Genomic DNA, 14,480 nt, shown 5'->3' with positions numbered 1-14,480 from the left:
GGGTAAAACAAAGAATCTTAATATTACGAGGGGGGAATCACAACTTTTTATTTTACAGGGGGTAATGCAAAATTCTCCTATTTTGCAGGGGGGTAAAACCCTATTTACCCAAGTTTTTTTTTTCTATATGAAAAGATATTTGTAGAAATACTTTTGGAATTAACTTAAAAAGTGACATCATTGAATTATTTGATTGAATGCATGAGTAAAAAAAACCACATTTTTAATGTATACTGATTAAATCCTAACTAAATAGTTTTACATTGATCTATACAAATTAAATCTTATCTAAATCCTTATCTTTCTAATATTGCATATGTAAGTTCAATAAACAAAGGTTTCACTTATCAATGGTGTATTGGTGCGACTTCTACATACCTGATTGAACACATATATATGATATTGGTTACACACATTTGGAATACCAAAAACCAGTAGGGTTATTTTGTTGAAATTGGTAGAATATGTCAAAATTCAAATCTTTGTTTGATCTACTAGTGTTTTTTCACCCGTGCAATGCACGGTTTTTTTTAAAAAAAAAAAAAAAAAATTTTTTTTTTTTTTTTTTTTTTAAAAAAATTTCCATTAAGCAAGATCCTATGCTTAGCGTGTTTTTGATTTTTTCATTCCGTAACCCTAACTGAAGCAAAAGCTCTTCATTTTTTCTTTCTTCATACGATGTTGTTTTCCCCAACATTCGACGTAAGATTCTCCTATCTTGACCAACAAAACATCATTTTAACTATTTTTCTTATTGATTAAAACTATTTTTCTTGTTTTGTCAAAAAGAATAACTTGTAGACTTATAAAGGGGAGACAGTTCAAGTAAAAAACGTGTATTATTATTTTGGTGCGAGATTCACATATAGGGGGTGAAAAGAATGAGTTGATGTAGACTTGTAAATAGGACACGGTTCAAGTAATAATCTCCTCAAAGGATGACTTTACGAAAAAATTTGAATTGAAAAAACGAAGAAGAAAAAAATTGTATTATGAGAGACAATGTTGATATGTAAATTAATGTGCAATCCTTCGAGAATTTATATAGAAAGGAATTGAATATAAAAATATAACATTAGTCAATAAAAATTTACATATAAATTGGCATGAGTACACTGCACTTTAAAATTACAATTTAAAACAACAACACAAACATGTTTAACAATACAATAATATTTGTCAACAAAAAAAAATACAATAATAAAAATCTAAGAAATTGGATGGTCATCTACAAATTCTTTGAAAAACTTCAGGATAAACAACATTAAGGGTACTTGTTTTGGCTAGACCATCATCACCGACTATAAGAATCTTCAAACCTGCTCTAGTTTTAACACGAGAAACAGCAACATATAACTGACCATGAGTAAAAACTGGTCTCGGAAGATATAAACCAACGTGAGACAATGTTTGTCCTTGACTCTTGTTAATTGTCATGGCAAAACAAACACAGAAGGGGAATTGGCGCCGTCTAAAACTTATTGAAACATTGGCATCTGATGGTACCAAACTCATTCGGGAGATATAAACAATATCACCAATATTAGTTCCTGTTACGATTTTAGCACCAATGACAATGTTCCCCATGTAGAAAACAATAAGACGTGTGCCGTTACATAGCCCAGACGAAACATCAATATTCCTTAAAAGCATAATGACAGCTCCAACTTTGATAATGAGTTTATGATTTGGCATTCCAGAACACTTAATTTCATTCAAAAACTCAGTTGTAATCCATCTAAGATCCACACCAACATCATCATCACCTTTTGAGATTGAGTCACAACTGAGATACTCTTTCGCATCACCGGGCATGAGAGCAAGTACATAATCATTTATTTCTTCAACAACATCCAATGTTGGAGCAAGAATAGCCCTATCTTGAAAGAAATCTGGAACATATATATTTTCAAGCAAATTTGGATAAATTGCCTCAACAATATCACCTATTGGGTTCAGAGAACTTTTAACTAAAATATCTTGAGGAATTTCAACAATTGACTCACCATCTTCAGTAATACCTATCTTACCATCTCCAATATCAAGTATCCAGCTGGCAAACTCTCGTAATTGCTCATTTTCAACTGAATTGGATGAAAATTGTAAGCGCATATTTTTTGTTAATCTCAAAACTTTGCATTTGCGCCAAAGGTATGATGAATTAATTGTTGCATGAACAATGTCAGCGCGAGATCCTTTAGGAATAACAGGCAAAATTTGCCTAAAGTCTCCACCAAAAACGACAGTTTTCCCCCCGAATGGCAGAGATTTATTCTTAACATCAACTTCACTCATTATATCCCGAAGAGTTCTTTCAAAAGCTTCAAAAGCCCACTTATTAATCATAGGAGCCTCATCCCAAATAATTAAGCTAGTCATAATCAGCAACTGTGCCTTTTTACTACCTTTATCAATTTGGCAACAAGATTCTTTGGTAAGAACTAAAGGAATTCCAAACTGTGAATGGGCAGTTTTACCACCAGGAAGTAGGATAGAAGCTATACCACTAGATGCAACATTTACTACTATTTTTCCCTCCGAACGAAGTCTGTAAGAAAGAGTTTTCCACAAGAACGTCTTCCCAGTCCCACCGTATCCATCAACAAAAAACATAGATCCAAGTCCATTATCAACAGCCTTATAAATATCTTCATATGCAAACAATTGCTCTGAATTTAAGTTACCAACATGTTCATTGTGAAGAATCCTCATATCATCATAGTCATAATTAAATTCATTCTCAAGCAAAATGTTATTGAAAATACCATTATTTTGTTCTTTTAACTTCGGCATGCATTCATAGTCCTCCAGAGATTTTCCATTTGCCCGCAAATAATTGTCAATCTCAATGAGACATGATTCTTTTAAATCCTCGTGGGACATAACAAAATCTGAAGAAAAAAACTATTAAATAAAATATAAATCAAAACAACATAAATAAACTGTTAAGAGATAGAAGTTCACCTGGCAAATTCAACTCACGACGCTTTTGATACAATATTCCATCGGCCAGAATTTCCCATAACTGTTCCCAAACATTAAAAGGGTCACTCATTGAGTTAGACATCAAAAAACAGGAAAACATCTTTCGAATAGAATATCCAGATCCAATATTTGCAACTTCAACAATAGCATTGATAAAATCTTGATCATCTTCCAATAACCTTAAATCAGCACAAGCTTCCCTAAATGAATCATGGACATGACCATTTACAGTACGAAGATCCTCAAAACTGGTGCATCCAACTTGGGCGGTCAACAACAATCTTAAATAAAAAAGCTCACGGGAACCATGTGGAATGTAGGTCAAGCGACCCACCGAACCACCACTTTTCCTCGGTTTCCAGAACCGACCATCAGAATCATAAGTGAATAAGGTTGGAAATTGAGCATATGTTAGGTGACGACCTTGAGGATATTGGCTGTTTGCAGCCATCCAAGCTAAAAACATGGTACCCTTTTCACTATTGGACTTTAGAACCTTCTCTAGATTAGAACTATCATTGAAGACCACTCTCTGGTTACCTTGGGTATGGAAAGTTAATCTAGTGACTGGAGGCCACCTAAAATGAATCTTATAAGCAAAGATCCTCCAAATAGATTCTGATGGAGACAAAAACCGGCAGTCATAGTACTGCTGTATCTCATCAACACATTCATCATCACTTTTATGTAAAGTAGCAGTCACTCTATCAACTCCTTTGTTAATATACTTAAACAAATATTTAATGCAATTTGATGTGTTACAATATTCTATATTAACATGCGCTTGATATTTCATCATGAGTTTCGGATTGTACGGAACAACACTTCGATTATCTAGAATGGCTTCCTTTTTAATCACAGTGTGCCCAGAGTCTCTGCGCCTATAAATAGGATATCCACTTGGATCAAAAGAGGTATGCGACACAAATTTTTTTGGATAAAATTTAGAACAACGATGATGATCTTTCATGCACGGAGATTCGGTAAAACCATTCCCACATGGTCCATGAATCATGAAATTTGTTACAGTTGAATAAAGTTTAGGGAACAACTTTTTATCAGGTAATTCAGCACAAATCACCGAGTCAATTGCAGCCGCTGTAGTCAATTTATCTTGAGGATCTAACCACAATAAAATGTGTGCATGAGGCAATCCTCTCTTTTGAAATTCAATAGTATACATACCTTGTAAAAGTTGATCAATGATGAATATTAAGAAGCAGTTTTAACAATAGAACAATAAAAAGACAAAAAAATACTAAGGCAAAACATAATAAATAACTTCAGAATAAAATAGAGAAGATTACTTACTTGCAACAACCCTACCGAAAAATTGACCCTTTCGAAAATCTGCCATCATTAGATTTAATTTCATTTGAAATACACGACAGGTAATATCAGGTCTGTATACTGAATAGTTACCAGATTTAGCCATGTGGCGTTGTATTTCCGGCCATTTTGGGTTGCAGGTGAAAGTAAGAAATAAATCAGGATAACCGAATTTTTTGCAAATGGCCATAGCATCTTGACAATTATTGAACATGTAGCGCCTCCCACCAGTAAAAGAAGACGGTAGAACGATTCGAGACCCAATGGAAGATGCAACAAAATCACCACGACTAACAGCTTCTTCTATTCCCGCAAGAAAATCAGATCGAATTTCCTCTTGATTAGACCTTACCCAGGATAACCTTTGAGATTCAATCATCGAATAAAGGTCAACTACAAACTGCTGGAATAATCTTCTACTCCTAAGAATAAAAGAATCTTCGTTCATTCTCTCTTGAAGACGAAAAGCTATAAACGCACGCATTGGAACACGAATTCTTTTTTTTTTACTTGTTGACGCTGTCAAACGGTTAAGTGGGATTTTCTCTTGGTACTGATCTTCACCAAAAGGAAACAACAACGGGTATTGCAACGGAATATACTTTGCATGAGTTTCATGAATTCTCTTCAAATATCCATTTTTTTTGCGTACGACGATATCTCTTCCATCCTCATCGTCTCCAATATCACCAACAACCAATGCAGCCACTTCATCAAGCTGAGGTACATTATAAACTCGGGGATCTCTTTGTCGATCACGAAATAAACGTAAACTTACAGAGACACTTTGATCAGCATCAAGGTAATCCCTAACCATACGAAAACATTTCACCAACAAATTGTGTTCATCCATGACAGCCAAAATATCTGCCACCAACAATGGATCAAGTGCTTTCTTAGAATCCAGCGAACTACGAAAGAACACAAATCACATGTTATATGTCACCAAAATTAAATTATCTATTTTACAATTTATCAATGAAAACAATAAGATAATTGAAATATATTGAATCGAATAAATAATTACCTGAAATGGGATAATCGATTTGAAACCTCATTTTGAGTATCATATATATATAACTGAGCAAATTTTGGAGATTCACCATGTTTAGGAAGTAAGCTACCAATTCGGTGGTAATTTTGCCCAGCAATAACAAAATGAGGAGGACCATGTCCCTCATTAGATGCAGTATCAACTCTTCCTCCGAGTGAAGTAAAAGAAAACATGTTATTGTAAGATCTTATATTTCCAAAAAAATGAGAACTTTTTGGGTGAAATCCATTGAAAAGAGATCTTATTAGAGGTGGTGGTTCCTCCAAATATGGAATCAAGATTTTGCCCTTTTTACAACAGAAAGAAACTCTAACCGCATTGCTCCCAGGATCCTTTTTAGCTCTCTCGTAATACCAAATCATTGCGCCACAATCCGGACACACAATATCCATATCACCAATATCCATATACTCTGTAATTTGACAATTACATTATAAAAACTAAAATTACAACCATTAATTAAATGCAAAATATACAATAAGAATCTATTAATTAGTTTGTAATCGTACCTACTACTTCACTTGATCGAAATTTCCTAATGTTTGTAAAATCAGGCTGTAGAGCATTTTCATCCTCGTATGAACAACCAGCACGACCTGTGTAAAAAATTCAATGAAATTACAAAAAATTCCGAGGATAATCACCGGAAGAACAAATTCCATTGCCAATCAGAACTCACTTAACAAACCAAACACGAATAACAATCTTCAGGTGCAATTCGAACCAAATATTGGATGAACAACATACAAACTTCTCTTTCCCCTTTGTAGATTTGAATTAATCAAGCATAAAAACCAACTGATCTCCATAAAGGTATAATGTTCTTTTTTTCAGTAAAAACCAGAAGGATTTCGCCCCAAAAATTGAAGATTTTCAACACCAACAAATAAGAACAATCTTATGGTTTTTTTTTTTTTCAACTGGAAGGTGATAGTTACTTTCAGTTTCACTAAAGGGATGAAATTTCTGGGCTTTTTTTTGTTTTAAGTCTTTAGTGTTGATTTCGATTTGCATTTTTTTTATTACTAATGGGTTGCCTTTTTATTTTTATTTTTTCATATATTTTTAAATGTGTGAGTTGTTTTTTTATTTTTTAATTTTAATTAAAACCAACTTAATTTTAGGTAAATGATCATGAATCAATTGTTAAAAAAAAAAAAAAAAAATACTCAATTTTAGGAAGTCCCAGGTGTAAATAGTGAAAATGATTCACAAAAATTGCTTCAAAACTACAATATTTAGGATTTACTGAGGGTTTTTTTTTTAACAAAGAGGACTTGCTAAAACTTACTTTATGAATAATAAAAATAAAAAAATTTCATATATTTTACTCCTCTTACAAATTAACTGAAAATAAAAAATCTATAAAAATATATAAAAGGATATGAGAGTTTGGACAAATTTTTTTTTTGTCACAAATATTATACGAAAATCAAATATCTATAAGAAACCCACAATAACACAAGACATATCTATCTATTTATCTATCTATCTATCTATATATATATATATATTTGGTTGTGCTCTAAGTAATATTAAGTATTATTACATGATGAAGAATAATTGTTAGAAGAATTTGAAATTTGTTGCTCCAACAAAAGCATTCCAGCCCTTGACCAACACACTGGTAAAAATAATATGAAAATTGTTACACAAAAAGAAAAAAACTTCGTACCATATTAAATAACTACTAAGCAAAGTTAAAAAATTATAGAGAATAAACTTACATCCACGTCTAATACTAATTTTTTTAATAACTCGAGTTCCTTGCAGACGTTTAAGTTTCATTTTTTCTATACGAATGCGTCGCATCAACCTGCTTAAATTACAAAGCCCTGTTGAATTAACCATCATTATCTAATTTATGAACAAACTTGTAAAATAATTGTGCAATACTAAAATGAACTAAAGAGCTTGTATGTTCTCAAATTACAATGAAATGAGACAAACACAATTAAGCATTTATAAGAAAAAAAAGGATAAATGAAACAACATAAAGGACAAATTGGGAATTTAGAGATCCAATAATTGAACCACAAAAAAGACAAAATACATTATTTAACATCAATATAAATAATAATATATAAAATAGCCTAGCTTAAGCTAAATTTAACTATGGCTGAAGACAAATAGGCTATAAATAAATACTCAATAGGTCACTTAATATAATTTTTTTTTTTCAATTTGTCAAGTTAATTAAATAAGTTAATATTCCCTCCGGTCCTTATCATAAGAAACAATTTGAAAAAAGCAAACATACCAAGAAACCTTATCTTTCTTAATAAAAATTTTAAAATTTTACAATCTATTCCAAAAATAACCTTGGTGTATTAATTTATCCTTAGAGAATATATCACTCTAATTAATGCATAACTTTGGAATGGATACAATTTAATAAGGATAAAAATGGAATTGTAAGAATAAATTTAATGATTGTTTCTTATAAAAATGGCCAGAATTTTTTTCCAAATTGTTCCTTATAAAAAGGACTGGAGAGAGTATTATGATATATGTGTATTTTTTGAGAATTACAATTAGGATATTGTCATTTAAAATAATGCTTATAATAAGAGACGGAATAGTAGCTGATTGCTTAGCGTGTGTTTGGTTATGCGGCGGAGAGAATTGATTTTGGCAGAATTGATTTTGTAAAATTGATTATGGCCAAAATTGATTTTAAGGTGAAGTGGTTTGTGTTTGGATATATTCATGAAAAAGTGAGTTGAACAAAAAATTTGAGTGTAAAAATCAATTTTAGAATCAAAAGCTACGATTTATAGCTTCAAGTAGAATCAATTCTGGAGGCAGAATAAATTCTACTTTTGAGAAACCAAACAACTGAGAATCAATTATACACGTCCAAAATCAAAATCAATTATGAATGCTCCAGAATTAAAACCAAACATACACTTAGCGTGTGTTTGGTTCTGCGGCGGAGATAATTGATTTTGGCAGAATTGATTCTGTAAAATTGATTCTGGCCAAAATTGATTTTAAGCTGAAGTGGTTTATGTTTGGATATCCTCATAAAAAAGTGAGTTGAACAAAAAATTTGAGTGTAAAAATCAATTCTAGAATCAGAAGCTACGATTTATGGGATCAAGTAGAATCAATTCTGGAGGCAGAATCAATTCTACTTTTGAGAAACCAAACAAGTCAGAATCAATTCTACACGTCCAGAATCAATTCTGGATGCTCCAGAATTGAAACCAAACATACACCTAATCAATTGAAACTAATTCAATAATGCATCTTTCCTAGAGCTAGTCTATAGTCTCACTCAATAATGCATATTAGCTGTAGCTATGGCATATAGATAACAGAGGGAATAGTAAGCTAGTGAATGACTAACAAAAACAAAGCGTGACAACTTGATATCAAAGGAAAAAAAATCAAAATACATTTGAATATATAAATTTTAATAAGGAGCACTTCATCAAATAGTTTACGATAAATCAGTTATGAATAAAATTATGGCGAATACAAATTAAACAAAATCCACCGTCGATGAGTCTTGATAACCCATCAAATAATTTTCAAAAAAAATTTAATCAATAATTTATACGATATAAATTTTTAATCAAATAATTTATTCTATAAAATTCTTATTCGATACATTACTCATCTATGGTGGTGAAGACTAAATAATTAGCCATAAAATAATTATCCTTGTTAATCCTAATATAATATCCTAATTTAATTTAAAAATTTACCAAATATCCATTAACCGACATAAACCATCTCACAAGATAAATTAAGATTAAATTTTATTTATAATATTTATTTATTTACGATAAACCAGTTATGAATAAAATTATGGCGAATACAAATTAAACAAAATCCAACATCGATGAGTCTTGATAACCCATCAAATAATTTTCAAAAAAAAATTTAATCAATAATTTATACAATATAAATTATTAATCAAATAATGTATTTTATAAAATTCTTATTCGATACATTACTCATCTATGGTGGTGAAGACTACATAATTAGCCATCAAATAATTATCCTTGTTAATCCTCATATAATATGAAAAAATACAACACATTAATCAATTGTCTATTCATAACCAAAAGAGAAACCAGTGAATAATTTTACCTACTAAATAACTATACTCTACTTTGGGAAGACATAGATTCTTAATTAAAAACACACAAACTAAGTCAATACAATTATATTTTTAATCATAGTCCAAGAGAAATAAAAACACCATTAGTTAAAAACTCTGATACAACACAACCACAAGAGCCCAAGAAATAAATCAAAACGAATAACACTAAATTCATTACACCCATAAGAAAATCAACATATAAACTAACGTGAACGACGGCGACGACGCAGGATCTGGACTTCGATAACATTATCACCGGTGGTGGCATTGAAGATAACCTTATCTCTGAACTTCAACTTGTTCTCAGTCACAAATTGCTTCCAACAAGAGTAAACAAATTTGTTTTCTTTATTTTGACCTGAAGTAAAAATCTTTGAATTGTAAACTCTTCCAGATGCAACATCAATAAGATAGATCTTCCTATCAGAGTTCATTAAACAATTTCTGGTGTATTCCCTGGGAAAATTCTACAACCAAAAATAACAAAACACAATATTAGAACATCACAGCAAAGCCAGAAAAGATAGATGTTAAGTAATAAGCTTAACAACGAAAACAAATCAATTAAAAACTATACCAGGACATTTCTACCCCTAGAGATTGAGGAAGTAACGACCAATTCCCACTTGTATGAGGATCGAAGTTGCATTCTTATGGAACCGCTGCACATAGTTTTGGGATCGATTAAGATAGTGGAAGGCACAGATTATCTAAACATCAACGAAACAGAAAATTGAAATAAAAAATATAAATATCAAAACACAAAAATGCAAAGAACCACTATAGATCAAAAAACCTGACGGAAGGAAATTCCAATGGATTTTTCATTGAAAATTTTCTTTTGCGGAATAGAAAATAGATCTAATAATGAAGAGGCAAAAAGTATTTGTGTACCATGACAGATTCTTGCAATACAACTGCTATGAGCAGTGTCTTGCATCTTTAAATGCACACAGGTGAATAAAAAATACATATAAGAAAACCTATTAAATAAAATATCCATTGGGCAAAACCCAACTCAGTCAGCTCCATGGGCCAGGCACAAAAAATGGAAGCACGCCAAAAAAACAAGTGGCCCACTATTACAAAAACACCAAACAACCCATAATTGGAAAAAAATTTGAATTGAGACTAATACATAAGATACAGAGATAAGTAACATAAGCAAATTTTACTCAAAGGAAACAATCCAAATTTCATAAACACCAGACAAAACATAAACTCCAAAGATTGCCAAAGTTCATAATATCAATACACAATTACAACATCATTCCTAAACATTAAAGAACAAACACTAAACCTGGATATATTATCAATGGAATACTCCATTGTAATGTGAAAACCTTCATATTCATTCAAACTATCCAGAACAAATAAACTACTACTACATTGCCTAACCTGAGAAGCAGAAATGTTCATCATATTTCAAAACAAAAGTCTACAAATTTCGACAAATACGACAACTAATTACTTAATGATCATACACCACCAACATAGTTAATTAAGCCTAGGACGAACCAATCTAGATTTCCCAGCAGCAGCAGAAGAACTCTCTGCATCGTCGCATGGCGGATTCCTGCGATAAACCGGTCCTAGATACTCGTCAAGCAAACGTTCGGTAGAGGTAACAGGAGGACGATACACCTTTTTTTTCATCAGATTGCATTCTGGATCAATCAAATTTGGAACAACCTGCAAATTAAAAAAAAAAACCAGTAAACTACAAATTTAAACATCAAATTCATAAATTATGCAGACCATTAAATTGCAATACAATTTTAAATTGGCATAGTCTAACAAACCTTCGAAGGAATCCTGCAAAGACCAATGCTAGCATAAAAATTCATCACCTGAGGATCATCGGACACACAACGAACCTCATATACTGGATCAAGAAATTTATCAATGTGAACTGTCTTGTGCAGGATCAAAACTATACTTTTGCCCATTACCGAGTCAAATGCACGGGGAAAAAAAGCCTCAGGCAATATCTGCAAAAAAAATTGATTCAACAATGATAAAGATATAAATGACAGATACAATACATTGATTCAACGAAATTAAAGGAGCACCAACCGGATTATTAGGGTCAACCAATGAAATAGGAAGCATAACATGATCATAGGCCTCAATAAAACAGGCACCAGTTTCATCTTCTAACACCATTTTAAATCTATACCTAGCATGATTATACAAAAATACATCATATAATACTAAAGTATAAAGTTTAACCTACACAAAACATAATTCAAGCAAATTAGATAACTTAAATTCTATGCATACTTTGGAACAGCAGAAAATTCTGTTGCGTGGCAGTTCTCGCAAAAATAGGCACCGAGGTAGCTCTCAACAATGATATCACAACGACACACCGGATACCACCACGGGTTCAGTTCAATCATATCAACTATGCGAGCATTGACAATAAAAATACCAGTTTGGGGGTCATCCATTAGCTCAGAAATTGTCTTGAATTGGTAACTGACATCAAACCTAAAGCCCACCGATTTATCCGTCGGACAATTACCAAGAAGTCTTCTGGTCTGGTTCAGTGCCAGAATCAATCTACATTCACAAAAATGTCATCAAAACTAAGTCTTAAAATAATAAACTTGCCACATAAAAAATTTAACCTAATAACTTAAAAAGATATCCTCTCTTGAATTGTATTGATTCAGGAATGACTGGATTAACATAGAGCCTTGTGACATGGTCAACACTTTGAACAACAATGGAACCTATTAGTACATCACATAATTCAGTTAAGAACAGAAGTAGAGACAAAGCACAAAAAAATATATTAAGCCAAGAATAAAACTAATTTTGAAAAACCACAAACCTTGTTGCATAGTTATTTTAGCAAACTGGAGGACAACAATGGGCAACCCTAGGGGTTGGTTCTCCATCAATACACGAAAAAGATCAACATAGTCACCACACAGCTCACAATCATACGAATTTCTACAGTCAAACAATCACTTAGACATTACTAAAATAAAAGACATAACTAAAGAGAGTAATTAAATGTTATAAGCACAGACAAATAGCCAAATAAGTTATCTTAAAATCTACATCAACAGATAATAAGCAACCTATGATCCGTAAGCTTGAAAGAAACTGTCGTGGATATGGTGCCGTCATCGAAATAGTTTTTGTTGTGTCTGATGAAAGTTATCACACCAATTACATCTGCAATTTTTCAAATAAACCATTATCACATTATTTCACCAACAGACCAAAATGAACTCAAAACAATCTTTGTATATAACTCACCAACTAAATACTTGAATCTTTCGGAAAGCTGGAGAACATTATCGGATCCGATGAGGGACATCCCATAATGTGCAATAGAAGAACTCGAAGAAAGATTCACCTTAGTGTTAACATTAAACACAAGCATATACCTATTATAACTTCCTAGAATCTCATGCAAGTTGTAAGTCACAGATAAATTAGACAAAACATAAACGTTACCCTCATCTATTAGGTTATCGAAAAGACACAACAAAAGATTAGGAATAGTGGCTTGGATTTTATGACCCTGTTTAACACAATAAACAAAAATCAATTTAGACCTTTTTCATAAGTTTCCACTCAAAAAGATCAATACTTAGAAACACAATAGATTGTAAAGAACAGTAATCGACATAGAAACTTACATTCCTGTCGATCATCACCATATCAACCGATTCAACATTTCCAGGAAAAACACTATTAAAAACATACCACTTTCTTAAAACCCTCAACTGATACTCACCAGCAGCATTTCCACCCTTGATAAACATGATATCATCATAAAGTTTTGGTATTTGAACTTCGTTGGAAGACATTGAAGCCAAGAATTGAGAAGGAAAATGGCGAAATCACTTTTTCAGACAGGACAGGACTGTAGCAAGCGTACATCAGTTGCAAAAGTAACTCTGTGATATGGTATCTCCAAAATCAAATAGCAGAGGGAGTTAATATATAAAATACACGCCTAAGACATTGTGAGATATCTTACTCAGTAAAAAATCAACAGAGTAATAATACATCTCCTAATTATTAGAGTTTCTCTTTTAAGTAGGAACACAAACCGAGGACACGAGACACGACACGGACACTAACATGTCGATACCGATAATTATTTTGAAAAATTACTTAATTTAGTTTAATTATAAATATCGGCGTCGGATAGGGTCTCCGACACGTGTGCTAAACTGACACAATTAATTTGAGGAGTGTCAATCCTTCGTAAGGCTTTAAAATCTTTAATATAATAAAATTATTTTTTAACCACGATGAGTATGTGATGTATCTAAACAATATTAGAGACTAAATAAATTAGATTTTCAATAAAACAAAAAAAGTGAAATTTATTTATATTTAGGACCGAAGGGAATATTAGAAACGATAGATAATAATATTTGTGCTACAATTATAAATAAAAATTATATCTTGTGGGTACCAAAAAAGAATTTGCTCAATGAATACAAAACACAAATTTAAAAATATATAATTTCAATAAAAAAAATTTATTAAGAAGTACACCCCTAGATTCGAAGGAAATACCACTGATGAACCCAATTGAGTTTAATTTTTTACTAATAAAGAACAAAATTAATACACCTTCGGACTTTACTCATAAACAAAAGTTAACTCTTTAGACTTTTTAGGTACGATTAACTTATGTAAAAAAACGCGAATTTAGATTATATTTATACTCAGGAACAAATTTTACGTCCCAAATGATATTTATAACTACGAATAAAAGAGAAATAATCGATTATATAAAAGTTACATCTATTTATAAATAGAAGAAAAAAATCAAATTTATTATAAATTTGACCGAATAAAGTAGAATAGCATTTGAAATATAAATTATAGATTGTCTAAGGACCACACATCATTTAATTATTACACACAAACTTTACCCCAATTATTAAGATTAAGATACTTAACATGGATAGCTTAGATATTTCAGTACCAACTTATAAGTTGTCTCCATTATTTCCCTAT

General features: G+C 31.6%; 3 protein-coding genes across 3 annotated transcripts; all 3 read right to left on the bottom strand.

Moving 5' to 3' along the window:
• Nucleotides 1–1,224: 1,224 nt before the first annotated feature.
• On the bottom strand, nt 1,225–7,156 carry LOC123922260. Its single transcript, XM_045974994.1, has 7 exons — nt 7,096–7,156; nt 6,918–6,992; nt 5,878–5,964; nt 5,342–5,780; nt 4,297–5,225; nt 2,965–4,170; nt 1,225–2,891 (listed from the first exon to the last, which is right to left on the bottom strand). The coding sequence occupies exons 1-7, from the start codon at nt 7,154–7,156 to the stop codon at nt 1,225–1,227; spliced, it is 4,464 nt and encodes a 1,487-aa protein (XP_045830950.1).
• A 2,514-nt stretch (nt 7,157–9,670) lies between these two features.
• Nucleotides 9,671–10,325, bottom strand: LOC123882118. The gene is made up of 3 exons (XM_045930920.1): nt 10,279–10,325; nt 10,060–10,144; nt 9,671–9,949 (listed from the first exon to the last, which is right to left on the bottom strand). The coding sequence occupies exons 1-3, from the start codon at nt 10,308–10,310 to the stop codon at nt 9,686–9,688; spliced, it is 381 nt and encodes a 126-aa protein (XP_045786876.1). The 5' UTR covers nt 10,311–10,325; the 3' UTR covers nt 9,671–9,685.
• Nucleotides 10,326–10,730: 405 nt separating this feature from the next.
• LOC123922259 lies at nt 10,731–13,312 on the bottom strand. Its single transcript, XM_045974993.1, has 10 exons — nt 13,142–13,312; nt 12,756–13,023; nt 12,575–12,671; nt 12,322–12,443; nt 12,124–12,220; nt 11,766–12,047; nt 11,559–11,661; nt 11,285–11,473; nt 11,001–11,174; nt 10,731–10,880 (listed from the first exon to the last, which is right to left on the bottom strand). The coding sequence occupies exons 1-10, from the start codon at nt 13,310–13,312 to the stop codon at nt 10,731–10,733; spliced, it is 1,653 nt and encodes a 550-aa protein (XP_045830949.1).
• Nucleotides 13,313–14,480: the final 1,168 nt, after the last annotated feature.

The sequence above is a fragment of the Trifolium pratense genome, linkage group LG4 (assembly GCF_020283565.1).
Source record: "Trifolium pratense cultivar HEN17-A07 linkage group LG4, ARS_RC_1.1, whole genome shotgun sequence".
Taxonomy (NCBI): domain Eukaryota; kingdom Viridiplantae; phylum Streptophyta; class Magnoliopsida; order Fabales; family Fabaceae; genus Trifolium; species Trifolium pratense.
Note: the sequence above shows the minus strand (reverse complement) of the source record. Positions and strands in the feature narration are given on the sequence as shown.